Source organism: Giraffa tippelskirchi, chromosome 10 (genome assembly GCF_054371585.1).
Source record: "Giraffa tippelskirchi isolate mGirTip1 chromosome 10, T2T-mGirTip1v1.2.pri, whole genome shotgun sequence".
In the NCBI taxonomy this organism is placed as follows: Eukaryota; Metazoa; Chordata; class Mammalia; order Artiodactyla; family Giraffidae; genus Giraffa; species Giraffa tippelskirchi.
In genome coordinates this window covers 113,575,463-113,594,809 of record NC_137284.1, presented here as the reverse complement: position 1 = coordinate 113,594,809, position 19,347 = coordinate 113,575,463, and the positions used below count along the sequence as shown (strand labels likewise).

At 35.7% G+C, this 19,347-nt stretch overlaps 1 protein-coding gene across 18 annotated transcripts in view; it reads left to right on the top strand.

The window, feature by feature from the left end:
- TAX1BP1 (Tax1 binding protein 1) overlaps positions 1–19,347 on the top strand; it is an 85,100-nt gene that overhangs the window by 48,068 nt on the left and 17,685 nt on the right. For 13 of the 18 annotated variants that reach the window (XM_081534944.1, XM_081534941.1, XM_081534945.1 and 10 more), the window contains exons 13-16: positions 2,566–2,691; positions 6,217–6,288; positions 17,698–17,881; positions 18,233–18,381. In XM_081534944.1, coding sequence (XP_081391070.1) covers positions 2,566–2,691; positions 6,217–6,288; positions 17,698–17,881; positions 18,233–18,381 — 531 coding nt within the window. The remainder of the gene's footprint in view (positions 1–2,565; positions 2,692–6,216; positions 6,289–17,697; positions 17,882–18,232; positions 18,382–19,347) is intronic. The other 5 variants (XM_081534947.1, XM_081534943.1, XM_081534938.1 and 2 more) reach the window with 2 other exon arrangements.

The window sequence follows — 19,347 nt, the reverse complement described above, 5'->3', positions numbered from 1 at the left end:
CAGGACTGAAATGACTTAACACACTATAGTAATTAATGTAAAATTTTATGTTACAGTCTTAATAATAGTTTAATGTAATCTTTTAATAAGACTTTAAGCTGAGCATTTTTGTTGCTTCAGAAGATCCTTTTTAGAGGATTGATTACCCTTGAGGTCACAATAGTTGTTTATAAGGGACTAAACTATTTTTCAGTAAGTGAGACAATGTTGAATGAATATTTTTAAAAACCTCATTGTATTATCAGAAGGAAGATAGAATGTTTTTTTCCAGCTAAAAACTTCCTCAAGGTGTTTTTTTAAAAACTGTGTTGTAGTACAATTGAAATTGAGTAAACTGCACATATTTAAGGTCTGCATTTTGTTTAGTTTTGCTGTATTTACAGTTGTGGAGCTGTCACAATGTCATGCAAATGAACATTTCCACTACCTTCAAATCTTTTTTGTACCCTTTTGCAACTCATCCCTCCTTCTCTCCCCTTTCCTGGGAAACCATTGGCTTGCTTTCTGCCACTGTAGATTAGCCTACCTTTTGTACAGTTTCTATAAATGGAATCAAATGTACGCTCTTCTTTTCCTGCCCCCTTTCAGCACAGTTATTTTGAGATTTATTTATATATTTGCCTATTATTGGTAGTTCATTCCTTTTTATTATGAGAGTTCATTTTTTTGCCGTTTAAAAAATTGTTTTCGTCTTATTACTGAGTTGTGTTCTTTTTTCCAGATACAAATCCTTTGTCTGATATGTGTGATTTTTATCCCAGTCTGTGGCTTGCCTTTTTATTTCCTTAATGGTGTTTTTGGAGAAAGAAATGGCAACCCACTCCAGTACTCTTGCCTGGAAAATTCCATGGATGGAGGAGCCTGGTAGGCTACAGTCCATGGGCTTGCAAAGAGTCAGACACGACTGAGTGACTTCACTTTTCTTTCTATAGTTCCTTTTGGAGAAGGAAATGGCAACCCACTCCAGTGTTCTTGCCTGGAGAATCCCATGGACAGAGGGGCCTGGTGGGCTACAGTCTAAGGGGGTGCAAAGAGTCGGACACAACTGAGCAACTAACACACACACACACAATGGTGTTTTTAGAAAAAGTTTTAGTTTTGCTCAAGTATAGATTCTTAATTTATTCTTTATGTATTCTTACTTTCTAAGAAAAAATTTACTAACTAAACTTGTAATGATTTTTTTCTTGTCTTCTGTTAAGTTTTGTAGTCTTAGAGTCTTTTAAGCCTGTTAACCATTTTATTTTTGTGAATGGTGAGTTGTGGTATATATAGTAAGGATATTCAGTTGATCCAACATTATTTGTTGAAAAGACTTGTTTCTCTATTGAATTGCTCAAAGCATAAAGTGTATTTCTTTCCTTCTTTTTTAATTAAAAAAATTTTTTTAATTGACTGTGCTGTGAGGCTTGTGGGATCTTAGTTCCCTTACCGGGGATCGAACCATGCCCCTTGCAGTGGAAGCACGGAGCCCTAACCACTGGACCACTAGGGAATTTCTAGCATAAAGCATATTTAAACCTTTTTTTTCCTTACAGAAAACACTCAAAATGAAATTGGCCAAGTTACATTTTCATCATGTTTTAAAACTCCTTTCCTTTAACATTCTAAGTTGTAGAGAAGAGCAGTGTTGAAGAAATATACCTAGAGATTGTCTCGGTCAGGAAACCCCAATTAATATCTGGAAACAATGGCATTATAAATATGTGATTTTTATTACCTCCTGGGCTTCCCAGGTTGCACTAGTGGTAAAGAGCCCACCTACCAGTGCAGGAGACATAAATGCAGGTTCAATCCCTGGGTTGGCAAGATCCCCTGGAGGAGGGCATGGTAACCCACTCCAATATTCTTGCCTAGGGAATCCCATGGACAGAGGAGCCTGGAGGGCTACAGTCCAAAGGGTCACAAAGAGTCGGACACAACTGAAGCAACTTAGCATGCATACATGCTTGCTTTACCTCCTTTCCAAAAGTAATCTATGTTTATTGTGAAATCTTAGACATTATGGAAATAAAGAATAATGATGGTGAAAAAATACCATTATGATCCTGATCCCCAGAAATAAGAGCTATTAATTGTTTGGTTTATTGAATTCCCTGGCAGTCCATAGGACTCTGACCTTTCACTACTGAGGGACAGGTTTCAATCCCTGGTCGGGGAACTAAGATCATTCCCACAAGCTGTGCGATGCAACCAAAAAAATTATTTTTTTGTTTATCTTTTTCTACGTAGATATCATATAAAACTGTGTTAAACAACTTTTGAAGCAAAAATGGAATTATACTGTATATTCTGTTTTGGAACTTGATCTTTTCAATTAACGTATCTTGACATTTTTCGTTGTTAATTTGTAGATCCGTTTGTTGTTTTTCAGTAAATACATTCTGTTCCATTGTATGAATATAAAATGATTTATCCAGTCTTCCACTGACAGACATTTTGGTTATTTCAATTATTATAACTTTACAATAGTGTTACAGTAAACATTCAGCACAAGTATGTTTGTATAGATATTGGCTGTATATGGATTTAAAATCTTTTGGTAATTATACTAATTTCGTTTAGGATGAGAAAACAAAATGCAATAAATATGCTGATGAACTTGCAAAAATGGAGCTGAAATGGAAAGAACAAGTGAAAATTGCTGAAAATATAAAACTAGAACTAGCTGAAGTAGTGGACAATTACAAAGTAAGTTTAATATTTATAAAGCTTCAGGCATAATACCTGATACTTTTGAAAAGTGCTGTCTGTAATTTTGTCAGTCTAAAGTTTTAACATGGGTAACTGAGATAGCATTTTCATAATATAGATAAATATGTACTATGTAGTTATGTTGAATATAGTTCATTAACTGTGAACTGAGAAAGTGGTTACCCATATGCATTGCGCTTGTGGCTTTCATTTTGTGTATTCATATGGGCATGACTGAAGCAATTTAATACTAGCAACATGGCTGTTAAAATTATATCTCTAAATCATGCTTAGATTTTAAGATGAAAAGTGATCATTTCATGATCCTTGTTCACTTAAAATGGTTTGTGAAATTATTCTAGAGCTTTGGTGTTTTTCTGGGAGTATAATAAGATATGATCAGTAATTTAAAAAATTTTTGTAAAGATTTGAAAATTTTTAACCAAAATGTGTTACTTCTGATTATTAATGATTATGCAGGCAGGTTCTTTACTGTCTGAGCCATCAGGGAAGCCCAAGAAATACAGTCTTAATTAAGAAGACTATTTTTGCTGAGGTAACATTAGGTAACAAACAAGACTGTTTGGTAAATGATGTTTGTAAAAATGTTGGGGAAAAAATCAGTAGGCTGTCTAATTAATTAATAAGTAGAAAAAATACTTTCCCTCTAAATAATAAAGTATGATCTTATATATTTTAAGGCCTGTGCATGTGTGTATACTTTGCATTTTGTAGGCCTAGAAGTTCTAAATGATTTCAATTTGCTCTGTCATAGCTAATTGTAACTGTAATCTAATTTTTAAATACAGCACTCTTAAAGAGTGGGGATGGTCTTTATCATTGCCTCCTGTACAATGTCACGAACCTCCGTCCATAGTTCTTCAGACACTCTCTCAGATCTAATCCCTTGAATCTAGTAGAAGCAGAAAATATTAAGAAGAGGTGGCAAGAATACACAGAAGAACGTACAAAAAATATCTTCATGACCCAGATAACCACTATGGTGTGATCATTGGACTAGAGCCAGACATCCTGGAATGTGAAGTCAAGTGGGCCGTAGGAAGCATCAATATAAACAAAGCTAGTGGAGGTGATGGAATTCCAGTTGAGCTATTTCAAATCCTAAAAGATGATGCTGTTAAAGTGCTGCACTCAATATGCCAGCAAATTTGGAAAACTCAGCAATGGCCACAGGACTGGAAAAGGTCGGTTTTCATTCCAGTCCCAAAGAAGGGCAATGCCAAAGAATGTTCAAACTACTGTGAAAATGCACTCATTTCACATGCTGTCAAGGTAATGCTCAAAATCCTTCAAGCTAGGCTTCAACAGGACGTGAATGGAGAACTTCCAGATGTGCAGGCTGGATTTAGAAAAGACAGAAGAACCAGAGATCAAATTGCCAAAATTTGTTGGATCATGGAGAAAACAAAGAAGTTCTAGAAAAACATCTGCTTCACTGACTATGCTAAAGCCTTTGACTTTTTGGATCACAACAAACTGTGGGAAATTCTTAAAGAGATAGGAATACCATACCATCTTATCTGACTGCTGAGAAACCTGTATGCAGATCAAGAAGCAACAGAACCAGACATGAAACAACAGATTGGTTCAAAATTGGGAAAAGTACTTCAAGGCTGTACATTGCCACCCTGCATATTTAACTTCTGTGCAGAGTACATCATGAGAAATGCCAGGCTGGATGAAGCCCAAGCTGAAATCAAGATTTCCAGGAGAAATATCAGTAACCTCAGATATGCAGATGACACCTCCCTATTGACAGAAAGTGAAGAGGAACTAAAGGCCTCTTAATGAAGGTTAAAAAAAGAGAGTGAAAGCTGGCTTAAAACCCAGCATTCAAAAAAATAGGATCATAGCATCCGATCCCATCACTTCATGGCAAACTGATGGGGAAACAATGGAAACAGTGACAGATTTTATTTTCTTGGGCTCCAAAATCACTGCAGACAGTGACTGAAGCTATGAAAATAAAAGATGCTTGCTCCTTGGAAGAAAAGCCAAGACAGACTGTATTAAAAAGCAGAGACATCATTTTGCTGACAAAGGTCCATCTAGTCAAAGCTATGGTTTTTCCAGTAGTCATGTAAGGATATGAGAATTGGACCATAAAGAAAGCTGAGTGCTGAAGAACTGATGCTTTCAAACTGTGGTATTGGAGAAGACTCTTGAGAGTACTTTGGACATCAAACAAATCAATCCTAAAGGAAATCAACCCTGAATATTCATTGGAAGGATTGATGCTGAAGCTCCAATACTTTGGTCACCTGATGCGAAGAGCCAACTCATTTGAAAAGACACTGATGCTGGGAAGGATTGAAGGCAGGAGGAGAAGGGGTGACAGAGGATCATGGTTGGATGACATCACCGACTCAATGGACATGAGTTTGAGCAAACTCCAGGAGATGGTGAAGGACAGGGAAGCTTGGCGTGCTGCAGTCCATGGGATCACAAAGAGTTGGACATGACTGACTGAACAACAACAAAGACCTGTCAAAGACCATACAAGATGGGAGGATATAAACAGAGATGGCAAAAGAAAGAAGCATCTTTCTAACAGATGGAAAAGAATTAATATAGGTTTGGAGGTCAGAAGTAGAGAGCATAATCTGGGAGCTGTAACAGTCTTGAGTAATAGGTCTTTAATATCTGTGATGGAATAGATCATTGTGAAAGATAGGTTGAATCCAGATTTTGGGCAACTGTTTGGAATGTGGGTGCTATTTGCTGTTAAATATTTTCTAGGAGAGAAAGAGACCCAACCAGAGTGGGTCTTAATGAAAATAATTTGGTAGCATGGAGAGGATTTACAGGTGGGAAGGATTTTTGAAGGTAACAAAATTAGGTACAGATATGCTTAGAATGAGTTGACAAAGGACCACCTCTTTTTGGGTACCTTCCCCAATCATCATCCATTGAGTTTATCAAGGACAGCTTTGAATCTTGGGAAAGAACGCGTGTGGCGCGTAAGTTAATATTTGTGATTTATTCATATGAGCATGATAGTTGAAGGCATAGAAGAAAGTGAGTTTTCCAAGAATGCAAAGAAGCCAAAGAAGAAACTGGAGAATACTTTTAATTGTGAAGAAGTGTACTTTAAAAAAGAGCATTAGAGGATGACAGTGTTAGTACCATTTTATAAAAGCCAGGAGAGAAGTTTTTAAGAGTGAGGCGCGTTCATAAAAAATGACAAGTAATTCAGGGACTTCCCTGACAGTCCAGTGGCTAGGACTCTGCATTACCATTGCAGGGCATGCAGGTTCAGTCCCTGATCAAGGATCCAGGTTCCTGCATGTTGCAGAGTGGCAAAATAAGAATAATAATCTTGAAACACATCAGAAAAACAATAGTTACAAGTTCAGAGATATCAAAGAATAAGATCCAGGGAAAATACATGGATATGGTAATAGGGTTTATTTTAATAGAAGGGTATAAACTAGCTCTTGAAGGGGTAAAGAGAGGGTAGATGATGAAAAAGAATTAATGATCATTTCTTTCTCTCTTCAGCTTCAGTTGGCAGAGAAAGAAAAAGAGATAAGTGGTCTAACTTCATATTGGGAAAACCTCTCCAGGGAGAAGGTACTGAATAATATCCTTGAACAATTTCATATGACACTGAATGATAATACAGCTTTTTGAAGGGAAATACATTTTACAGTTGACGGTAATTTTTTCTTTTTAAGTTAAATGAAGAAAAGACAAACAGGTAGAAAACGTTTTTTAGTTTTATAATATTTTTAAAATATTTTGATAGAAAAATGCTTAAGTGTCAAAACTTAGTTTGACTTTTGTTACATAGTTTGGATTTAGTGTTCAAATTTATAACAGTAAACAAATTAAAAATTATACTTAATGTATTTATTTGGTTTTCTTTTGTAATAGGAAATATTTTAGGAGCTGTTTAATGATTTCTAGCATAACCTGACCTTCAGACAGAGCATACATTTATAATATAAAATGTACTGTAATGCAACATTTCTTCCAGTAGGGTCTAAAGTGTCTTGTTATGAATGATAAAAGGCACTCCTATCACTGAGAAAATTCCAGAAGTTTTAAGAGGTCAGTGCCAGGAACTGAGGACAAGACCAAAAATATTTTTTATGTTATAGTATTCATTTATGTATGTATGTATGTAGCTATGTGTGTACAATCTTCCCTCTGTGTCTTTGGCGTTGGTTTCAGGAGCCCCCTCTAAGGATGTCAGAATCCAAGGATGCTGAAGTCCCTTGTGTGAAATGGTGTAGTACCATTGGCCCTGAGCATCCGTGCATTCTGCATTGGCCGATTTGGAGGGCCAACTGTATTTTAAGTTTATATTTGGGTATCTATGTTCATCTGTGTGTTTATCTAATGTGAGATTAATAGATACCATTTTCCTACTTGGTACTCTTCAATATGAGCTCTTTTTAGAAGTGGGTTAAGAATGTTTTGCTGTTCACATAGTCCCAGATTTGGTCAGTGGGAACACCTTCAAACTGGTCCCTGATATGCCCCAATATCAAAAGGATGGTGGTGGTTTTTTGAGCACTTAATTTTTTTCTAGCATTGCAAGATATTCTCATATGTTTATTTCATCACTCATCGTTGGAGTTGGCCATTTTTTATAAGAAAGAATCTGAAATTAACTTCTCCAAGGAGTTCTGGTTGCTTATTATTGGGAAATGCTGTTTAGAACCCAGAATTCAGGCCCTGTGTATCTTTACATTATTCCTAGTGCACATTGCTTCTGAATCCTTTCAGTGCCAGAGCTGAGAAAGGTTTGCATTTTAGATATTGTGAATTCTAGTCCAACTCAACTAGCTCTTCCTTGACTTTTTTTTTTTTTAAGGTGTTTTTAATAGAAGTTATTGCAGTAATTTCATCTAGCTACAGAGAGATTATCAGGATGAGGATGTTGGTTGTGTTGTTGTTCTTGTTGTTTTGCCATGCCATCTGGCTTGCAGGATCTTAAGTTTCCCAATCAGGGATCAAACCCAGGCCCTGGCAGTGGAATGGTAGAATCCTAACCACTAGATTGCCAGGGAAATCCTTCTTGTCTTCTTAATTCCTATTTGTACACCTTTTCCTTAGTGAATCCTGTGCCCAACGGTGTCAGCACATTTAATCTATTTGGTAGTTCCAGTATCTTACATAAAACAGTTTCAGAACTGCTAGAACTATATATTCACTAAGACAAGGAAACCTGTTAAGAGTAGAATTCAATTCAAGACTGTTTGCAATTCTTCCCTCCTCACCCCATCCCCGGGTTGTCAGTATGTTGTGTTTGAATGTTAACTTGCATTAGTTCTCTCGCCCTCACCCTCTCATCCTCCTCCCTACCTTCAGTATATGGTAACATAAAGTGACAGGTTAAAGAGATTTCTGCAAATAAACAATGGGTTGCGCTGTGTGTGCTTAGTCGCTCAGTCATGTCCAACTCTGCAGTCCCTTGGACTGTAGCCTGCCAGGCTCCTCTGTCTGTGTTTTCCAGGCAAGAATACTGGAGTTGGTTTTCCTACTCCAGGGGATCTTCCCTACCCAGGGAGCGAACCCATGTCTTTTGTTTCTCCTACATCGGCAGGTGGATTCTTTACCACTAGTGCCATCTGGGAAGCCCTAAACGGTGGATTGAAGCTAATTTAAAACAATAGGAGCACAAATGAAGAGTAATAAAACAATTTTTTATTTCTGGTATGAGTTTTGGTCAAGTGTATTTCAAAGTTAAAGCGATGATGACCTAATTAGATTTGACAGGAAGTTGACAAAATATGTATTTCAAATGCTGAAGACCACTTTGTGAAATATGAATTTACTTAAGTAATTTTTGGTAAGAAACCCAACTCCTAAGTGTATTTTGTGCTTGGAGTTATTAACTAATGTTGGAGAGAAGCAATCAAGATACTTTATTTTTATACATTTTGCATATATAAAATGTTTTATATATAAAAATATAACAAAATTCTATATATATAGAATATATTTTATAGTTTTGTAGTTTCATATATGACAGTGAAAGTGCTGAATGGTTATAACCATCTGTACATTTTGCTGAGTTACAGATGGCTCAAATCACAGAAAATAATATATAGCGACTTATTAATTATGCTGCAGTTTAAATAATCTTGCAAGACTGCAATTAGCCTGTTAGATGAGGCTTAGTCATCTCAGTATAGACCTACTTCTGAGCTCACTTGTTGCTGGGATTCAGTTCCTTGGGAGTTGTTCGATAAGGGCCATACTTCATACTCTGCCATCTTCTAATCTTCCACGAGGTCACTCCTCTCCTCTCTTTTTTTTTTTATTCCTCTTCCCTCTGCTCTGTGTTTGATAGAAGTAAAAGATTATTCAAACCACAGGCGGGTAACCTTTAAAAATGTAAAGTTGATACTTTCCTTGCTTGAAGCTCCTTATGGGCCTCCCATGTACTTGTGCATTTAAGATAAATGACAAAGTTCTTTTTTGTTTGTGCTGTGTGGCTTGCAGGATCTTAGTTCCCTGACCAGGGATTGAACCTACACCCTTGGCAGTGAAACCATGCAGTCCTAACCACTGGACTACAGAGAATCCCTCCAAAATTCTTACTATAGATTATAATCTTTTATATGACTAGCCTCTCTCTCTAGACCCATTTTAAGCCACAGTTTGTTTGATTCTCCTTTACTGTAGAATTTCTCTTAGTAGTAGTTCTGAGTCTTGAGCTTGCATTAGAATCATCTGTATGATTTGTTAAAGCACAGCTTTCTGGGTTCTATTCCAGAGTTTCTGATTTGTAGTTCAGGGATGGGGCTTGAGATTTGCATTTCTGACAAGTTGCTGCTGATGGTGCTGGTCTGGGGACTGCACTTTGAGAACTGTCATAGTCACTCAGGCCTTAAAACTCATGAATTGCTTTCTTGTTTCAGGGCCCTTGTTCATGTACTTTGCCAAGAATATTCTTGCCTACAATTCTTTGGTAGTTAACTTTAAACTAGGGAAGTCCCGGAAGAATTGAAACATACATAAGAAGAGAATAATGTAATGAACTCTGTGGTATTTTTCACCCAGCAATCAACAGATGTTACTTTATGGCCATCTTATCTGTCCAACTGTTTCCCTTCTGTCTTAACCCAGTGGTATTTTTTTCAAGTATATCCCCAAATTTTTAAATATTTTCTTATAAATGTTTAAGTACTCCTACTACTCTTGACTTATGCTTTTAAGTCTCAGGTTAAATGACTCTTCTTCAGAGAGGCCTTCTTTGACCTCATTCTAATAGGTACCTCTGTTAAACTTACACCTGGGAACTGTACTTTTCTTTTATAGCACTTACCATGATTTGTAACTAATACTTATTTCTGTACGTATTTCTCTTAAGTAAAACTCCTTTCGGTTAATTATAAGGTCCATGAAGACAGGAATCATGTCTGTTTTATTAACCATTGTATTTGTAGTCTCTAGTCCAGTATTCTGGCCTGGAGAATTCCATGGACTCTATAGTCCATGGGGTTGCAAAGAGTTGGACATGACTGAGTGACTTTCACTCATAGTGTTTGATATTTGAAGTTAAATATTTGTTGAATGACTAAACAAATTAATGTTAATGGGTCAAACATAATTTATAGCATTTGCTTATAAAAACATTTGGTAAAAGAAATGTACTGGCATCAGCAGTTTTATTATCAGTTAATAACCTACCGTGTCAGGAATGCAATAGAAGTAGGCCAGTTTGCTTTCTACTTCCTGTCTTCCTGAGTTACTCTTAATTTTCCTGCTAGTGACACTGTTGTTTTATATTACTTTTAAAGAGTGTATTTATAAGAATTTCTGTTTGCTATTTCAGCAACTTGCTTAATGTTTGTCTTTTCCCAATGTTTTTTAGAACCCTTACTCCTCTATTGCTTGCTAAGTCGCTTCAGTGGTTAGAATTAAATCCTTTTCCTTCAGCACTGAAACCTAGATCCAAACAGTGCCTGGGATAAACCAAATGATCATTAAGCGTTGAGTGAGTAAATGAAAAAAAAAAAAGATGAATCATCATGTAACAGAATGTGTATTTTACTTATTTTGTCTCCTGTCCATCTTCCCTGCTCTAGATACAGACTTCACATGAGCAGGAATTTTTGTATGTTTTGGTTGTACCTGAATCTCTAGTGCCTGGAGAGCAGTGCCTGCCACATATTAGATACTCAATAAATATTTATTGAACATTGTTGTTCAGTCGCCCAGTCGTGTCAGACTTTGTGACCGCATGGACTGCAGCACACCAGACCTCTCTTTCCCTCACCATCTCCCAAAGTTTGCCCAAGTTCATGTCCATTGCAATGGCAATACCATCCAGCCATCTTATCTTCTGATGCCCTCTTCTCCTCCTGTCCTCGATCTTTCCCAGCATCAGGGACTTTTCCAGTGAGTCAGCTGTTCATATCAGATGACCAAAATACTAGGGCTTCAACTTCAGCATCAGCCCTTCCAGTGAGTATTCAGAGTTGATTTCCCTTAAGATTGACTGGTTTCATCTCCTTGCCGTCCAGGGGACTCTCTAGCACCATGGTTTGAAGGCATCAATTCTTTGGCGTTCTGCCTTCTTTATGGTCCAGCTCTCACTCCCATATGTTACCACTGGGAAGACCATAGCCTTGACTATGTGGACCTTGCTGGCAGAGTAATGTCTCTGGTTTTCAGCACACTGTCTAGGTTTGTCATAGCTTTCCTGCCAAGAAGCAAATGTCTTCTGATTTCATGGCTGCAGTCACCATCCACAGTGATTTGAGAGCACAAGAAGAGGAAATCTGTCACTGCTTCCCCCTTTTCCCCATTTATTTGCCATGAAGTAATGGGGCCTGATGCCATGATCTTAGTTTTTTTAATATTCGGTTTTAGCTGACCCTTCACTCTCCTCCTTCACCCGCATCAAGAAGCTCTTCAGTTTCTCTTCACTTTCTGCCACTTGAGTGGTATCTGCGTTATCTGAGGTTGTTCATGTTTCTCCTGCCTATCTTGATTCCAGCTTGTAACTCATCCAGCCTGGTATTTCTCATGATGTTCTCAGTGTATGGATTAAACAAACAAGGTAACAACAGACAGCCCTGTTGTACTCCTTTCTCAACCTTGAATGTATCAGTTGTTCCATACGGGGTTCTAACTGTTGCTTCTTGGCCTGCATACAGGTTTCTCAGGAGACAGGTAAGGTGCTCTGGTATTCCCATCTCTTTAAGAGCTTTCCACGGTTTATTATGATCTACACAGTCAAGGGCTTTGGCCTAGTTGATGAAACAGAGGTAGATGTCTTTTTGGAATTCCATGGCTTTCTCTCGGATCCAGCGAATGTTGGCGATTTGATGTCTGGTTCCTTTTTCTCTGGTTCCTTTTTCTCTTAGTTATTGAACATATGTGTGAATAAAAATTCATTATTGTTTTTTAGAGTAACTTGCTCTCTAATATCATAAAAATATATATTTTAAAAGTAACTTTTAATAGTATGAAGTAATTTAGTATATCTTAGTTAGAAACTCTACCAATTTAAATTTATTTAGCAATTTAATGTATCTTAAAATATCTTATGTCATTCCAAAAACCACTGCTTAGAATTATTTACCATTTTCATACTATTTTAGATATCCTGAATAACCCCCTTACTAGAAATTTGAAAAGGAAAGAGAAAAGAAAATAACAAAGCAGAAAGCACAGTGGCAAAGAATGATAAAAATGATGGTGGGAAGTATTTTATTAACTATTACCAGAGAAAAAATTAAAAATATTTTTAAAGTAAAACTGTTTCAAAATGTTATTTAACATCAGGTACCTGACTAGCAATTTTTCTGAATTTCGTTTCATATTTCCAGATGATCTGCTTCCTTTTTGAGAATAGAAAAGTAATATTTGTATGTAGCTATAAATGATTAATGGAAGTTGTCTCGAGTATATCTGTGATTTTTGTGGGTGACAAAGGCAGTGAAACTGCTGTTGTGTTTTTTGCCTGCATCCATAATTGAAGAAAATGATAAGTTAGAAGTTAGTGAAAAGATGCAGTTTTTTTTTTTCCAATTAAATTCATGGATATCCTGAATTCTAAACACAGATCCTTTGGAGGGGGTGGGTGCATTGTGAACAAAAATTTAAGACTCTTTTCTAAGTTAACAGTTCAGTCTTCTGATTTGCCAAACAACCCAATCAGAACAGTTTTGTCCATCATGTTCCTATATTTTGTTTAGCCTGACTCCATTTTCCCCCATGAGGAATCAAAGCTGCTTATTACTCCTGTTCTTACCCTTATATTATTTGCAGAGGATTTATTGCATCTTTGATCATAAAGGAGTGGAGTATGAGCCTAGAGTAAACTCTTTATTAGGTTGAAATTCTCTATGATGCTCCTTGACTGTATTAGTGCATGTATAAATCTTTTGATGCAACCCTGACTTTATTTAAGTAGTTTATTGTTTGCTTATAGAAAAATACTCCTTTAAACTGATTTGTACTTTTATAGAAGTATTTTCTCATGTCTAACTCTTGTTGCTTTCATGCCTTTCCCCCCTCTTTTCTTGAATCACCTTTGAAATATTTTTTAAATTTACTCTCTCCCTTTTTCTCTGTTCACATTGTCACTTTCACATCCTGAATCACTACAGCAGGGTGAATGGGGTTTTTGATTGGCAGGAGATGAGGGAACATCCATTGAGGGCCTGCTATGTTTTAAACAATCCCCTCATTTCTCAGTAGTACTCTGAGGCCTGCAGAAGGTAAGTTCCTCAGGGTTATTTGTGCTGGAGCTGACAAGCAAATTCTGGTCTGACTCCAGTCCACCATGTCATGCTGCCTCCCTAACTGTTTATACTTTCAAGTGCGCTTGCTATAGTTTATTAGATTAACCTTACTAAGAACTATTTCACGATGGTGGTGGTGTTGTTCAGGATCTGTTAGGCTCATTGTAGTAAACTGTATAGGTCTTAAACTGTATGACAGATCAGGCATATCGCCCTTGAGCTGTGTTTTTAGGTGTATTTCTTCTAGCTTAAAATGAATCCTGTGTTCTAGGTAAGTCATTCACTTACCAGTCTTGCATTATATTTCTTATGCCTTCTCTACTCTTTTCACGTGCTTAGGAAGAACTTTTAATTCCCATTTCTCTTCTCAGGCCTAAATTGACTTGCATTTTTCATGTTTGCCAGTTTTGCTCTCAGGGCTTCCCTAGTAGCTCAGATGGTCAAGCATCTGCCTGCAGTGCAGAAGACCTGGGTTCCATCCCTGCTCCAGGAAGATCTCCGGGAGAAGGAAATGGCAGTCCACTCCAGTATTCTTGCCTGGAGAATTTGGAGGAACTTGGCAGGCTATAGTCCATGGGGCTCACAAAGAGTCGGACATGACTGAGCAACTAACACACAAACTAGTTATGCTCTCAATGATAATGACTTACTTCATTTTAAGGCCACTTACCCTATTTTAAGGTCACTTTATAGGTAAAAATTTAACATCGAGTCTTATCTCGAGTACTCCCAAGGGATGACAGCAAAACCAGCTAAATTTTACTTTACAGATGAAAATTTTCATTCTTACATCCTTTGTTAATATTTTTGGTTGATTTTATTTTTTTAAACCGCTCTATTGAGGTGCAGTTTACATATGATAAAATTCACCCATTTTAAGTGCAATGCAGTGAATTTTGGCAAATATATAGTTCTGTAACTATCATTACATTCAAACTATAGAATGTTTTGTTGCTGCACATACTTGTTCTCATATGTACTCAGTTCCTCCAACTAACCCCAGTCCCAGACAACCACTGATCTGCTTTCTTTTACTCTATAGTCTTACTTTTTCTAGCATTTCATAAAAATATGATCATATAGAACTTATTCACTTGTTGATTATGGACATTAATCCTTTTACTAGCTGATGGACGTTCAAATTATTTCTCATGTTTTGGTTATGATTAAGACTGCTGTGAACATCCTCTTACAAGTTTTTCTGTGGATATGGCTTTTATTTTTCTTTGAGTAGATACTTAGGAAGAAAATTGCTGACTTGTGTGGTATGTGTGTGTTTTTAAGAAACAGCCAGATTGTTTTCCAAAGAGGCTGTACCACTTTGCATTCCAACTGCAGTGTATGAGCATTCCAGTCACCAGCCCTTGGTATTGTCAGTTTTTAATTATAGTCATTCTATTGGCCATGTAGGGTTGCCTTGTTACAATTATAGTTTAATTTCTCTGAAGACTAGGGTTGTTTTTTTTTTAATTATTATTGTTTCTTAATGTTAACCTTAAAAATTTTTTTAAATTGAAGTATAATTGATTTACATTATTGTGTTAGTTTTTGATGTACAGCATAGTGATTCAGTATTTTTGCAGATTATATTCCATTATAGGTTATTACAAGATAATGGATGCCCCTATGCCCCACAGTAAATCCTTGTTGTTTATTTTATATGTAGTAACTTGCATCTGTAATCTTCTACCCCTAATTTGTCCTTTTCCTTTGGTAACCACAAGTTTTCTATATCTGTGAGTTTGTTTCTTTTTTGTATGTACAGTTACGTGTACTTTTTAGATTCCATGTGTATATAAGTGATACCATATAGTATTTATCTTTGACTTATTGCATCAAGTGCATGCATACACACATACACAGCATCTTAATCCAGTCATCTGTTGATGAGCCTTAGGTTATTTTCATGCATATCTTGGCTATTTTAAATAGTGCTGCTATGAATATTGGGGTGTATATATCTTTTAAGATTAGGTTTTTTTTTTTTTTCCCTGGATAGTCCTTGATGACTAACTGGGGATGCTCAGTATCTTTTCTTGTGCCTGCAAGCCATTCATATATATTCTTTTGTGAAATGTCTGTTCATATCTTTTACCTAATTTTTTTAGTTGGGTTATCGTTTTTGGTTTTTGGTTTGGAGTTTTAAAAAATATATTCCAAATCCAATTTCTTTTGTTAGATATTTTGGAAATACTTTATCCCAATTTGTGGCTCATCTTTTCATTTTTAAAAGAAACTAGTTTTTGAAGAGCAGAAGCTGCTAATTCTGAAGTAGTACAGTTCAGCAATATTTTTCTTAATGATTCAGGCTATATTTGTCCTGTATAGAATTTTTGCCTAACCCAGAGTTACAAAGATTTTTCTCCTATTTTTTCATCTAGTATATTTATATTTTCAGCTCTTATATTTAGATTTATGATTTATTTAAAATTAAGTTCTGTGTATGGAATGAGAGTCAAAAAATTTTTATTTATATGCAGATAGCCAGGTTTTTTTTTTTTAGCATCAGATGTCTAAAAGAATGTGTTTTCCTCCACCAAATTATATCTTCATCTTTGAAAATTAATTGGCAATGAGTAGGGATATATTTTTGGAATCTCTTTTCTGTTTTATTTATATTAGGGTCAACATACTAAAGTCTACATCTGAATTTGGCTTGTGGTCTGTTTTTGTAAATGAAGTTTTATTAAAGCACATTGCCATGTCCATTCATTTTTAGGTAATTGTGACAACAGCAGAGATAGATTTGTGTAGCTGTGACAGACTGTGTTCTACACAGCTGAAAATATCTACCATTAGGCTCTTTATGGAAAAAGTTTGCCTATGCCTGATCTATGTATTTATCCTTATGCCAAAACTACTCAGTTGATTACTATAGCTTTTATAATAAGTTTTGAAATCAGATTGTGTAAGTCTTGAAGTTCTGCTTTTCAAAAATGAGCTGTTCCAGCACTTTTGTGTTTTCATGTACATTTTAGAATCAAGTTTGTCAATTTATACAAAAACCTGCTGGAATTTTGAATCTGTGAATCAATTTGAGGGGAAATTAATAGTATAAAAATAGGTTTTCCAGCCCATGAATGTGATATATTTCTCCATTTGGTGAGCCTCTCTTCTGTATCTCTCAGTAATGTTTGTGGTCTTTAGTTTATAGACCTTGTACATCTTTTGCTTAATTTATTCCTAAGTAATATTTATCTGTTAATGCTTTTTAAAATAAAAAGAATTTTTTAAATTTCATTTTTCAGTTGTGTGTTGCTGACAATACAGTTGGTTGGTGTTTTTTTTTTTAATGACCTTATATACTGCAGTCTTGCTAAATTAACTCATTCTCCTAGTTCTAGTAGATTCCTTAGGATTTTCCCACTTCTATGATCATGTCATCTGTGAATAAAGATGGTTTTACTTCTTCCTTTCCAATCTGTCTGCCTTAATCTTAACACTGTTTAGTACCTCCAGTATAATGTTGCACAGAAGTGGTTAGCAGACCTTCTTGCCTTAATATTTGATCTTAGATAGAATCACTTAATTTTTTACTATTAAGATTCACTGTTGGTTTTTGTTAACATCACTTTATTTTTTTTTAAACCATGAATGCATGTTGGATTTTGTAAAATGTTTCTTCGTAAATTTATTGAAATGATCATACAGTTTTGCCTTTAGTCTGTAAACATGGTGAATTGCATTGATTTTTGTATGTTAAACTAATTTTGCTTTCTTGTGATAAAATCCACTTGGTCATGATATATTATTTTTTAATATTGAGTTTGATTTCTTAAGGATTTTTGCATTAGTATTCATGAGGTTCTGCAGTTGCAGTCTATACTTTTCCTGTGATGTCAATGATTTGGGTATCAGGATAATACTGGCCTTATAAAGTAAGCTGAGAAAGTGTTTTGGTAAGAGTTTATACAGGATTAATATATTTTTTTAAATGTTTGATAGAATTTACTAGGGAAGTAGTCCGAGTTGTTTTTTGCCTTACAATTTTTACTAATAGCTAAATTATAAGAGATTCATAATTTCCCCTCAGTTAGCTCAATGAAAAGGGTACTTTAATTGTCACAGTTTGAAAATATATATTGGGCTTTGTCTTGCTTTCTAATTTTGTTAAATGTGGAAGGGACATTTAGGAGAAGTTGAGAACCAGCATTTCCAACTGTATCCTTTAAATAGGGAACTCATTGTAATATTTTGGCTGAATGTTTAAGCTTTTCTTGTTATAAAATACTCAATTGCTTTGCTTTTTCACCTTTTTTGTTAATTTTAGGAACATAAAAGGAGTGTAGAAAATCAAGCAGAAAGGAAATTGGAAGGCCAGAATTCCCAAAGTCCTCATCAGATCTCACAGTGTCTCAAAACAAGTTCAGAGAAAAGTGGTCATGTTCCTGCAGTGTCAAATACACAACCAGTTCTGCAGTATGGTAATCCTTATGCAACACCAGAAACAAGAGGTTATTAAAACTTTTTTTGTTAGGGTTAGCCAAATACGGAGGTTTGTTTTGTTTGTATCTTTGTGGGATTAGAGAACTGTTCTGTTGGTATAATCAACTCTAGTAGAAATCCTGTTTTATAACAAGCAGTTTTAATGTTTAACATTAACTGGCTTCATCTAGAAGCGATACACTATGAATGAGGAGTCTATTTGCTTATTACACATAGTTTAAAGGTCATTTGGGTTAAAAAGAAAAACATTTTTTGGATAGACTAAAATGGTTCTTTATATTCTGTTCATCCTTGCTATAGACAGGGATTCTAATTCTAGGACCAGGTTTTACCCTACCCTTCCAAAATTTTTATTTCAGATGGAGCAGATGGTGCTTTTTACCCAGATGAAATCCAAAGGCCACCTGTGAGAGTACCCTCTTGGGGACTGGAGGATAATGTTGTCTGCAGCCAGCCCGCTCGAAACCTAAGCCGCCCTGATGGTTTAGAAGACCCTGAGGATAGTAAAGTAACTTGAATTTCCATTTTCTGAGCTTGTCCCTTTTATTTTTGTCCTGTGTAGAGAGTTACATGTGTGTGGGAAGAGAGAATATGTGTGGTTGTGTGTACACATGATTGCTTGCTTCATCTTATTGAATAAGTTTCAGAAGGATACTTTAGGATTTATTTGGAGAATGATCTCAGAATATTATAGTTTTAAGATAGTTTAATCTTTTTCTAAAAATGATGTTCATTATAAATCTTTATTCTACCAAGAATCATTTTTTATAATTGTATTTTTGGCTGTGCTGGGTCTTCTTGATGTGAAGGCTTTTCTCTTGTTGTGGTGCCAAGGCTTCTCATTGTGGTGGCTTCTTTTGTTGTAGAACACGGGCTCTAGGGCACTTGGGCTCAGTACCATGCTTTCTGGGCTCTAGAGTACAGGCTCAGTAGTTGTGATGCATGGGCTTAGTTCTGCAGCCTGTGGGATCTTCCTGGATCAAGGATCAAACCTGTGTCTCTTTCATTGGCCGGTGGGTTCTATACCACTGAGCAACCAGGGAAGCCCCCAAGGTAATTTCATCTTAAAATTTTTTTAAAAGTTGAGCTGCAGTTGACCTGTAACATACTAGTTTCAGGTGTGCAACATAATGGTATTTGTGTATACTACAAAATAACATAAGTCTAGTTAACGTCCATCATCTACAGTTACAATTTTTTTCTGTGTGATGAGAAGATTTAAGGTCTGCTCTCTTAGCAGCTTTCAAATATATAATACAGTATTAACTGTAGTCACAGATGGTTTAATCTTAATTCTTTTGATTATACTATATTATAGTATATATACTATAGTATATATATAGTATATATATATAGTATATAGTATATATATAGTATATAGTATATATATAGTGTGTATATATAGTATATATATAGTATATAGTATATATATAGTATATAGTCAGTGTTCTTGCCTGGAGAATCCCAGGGACGG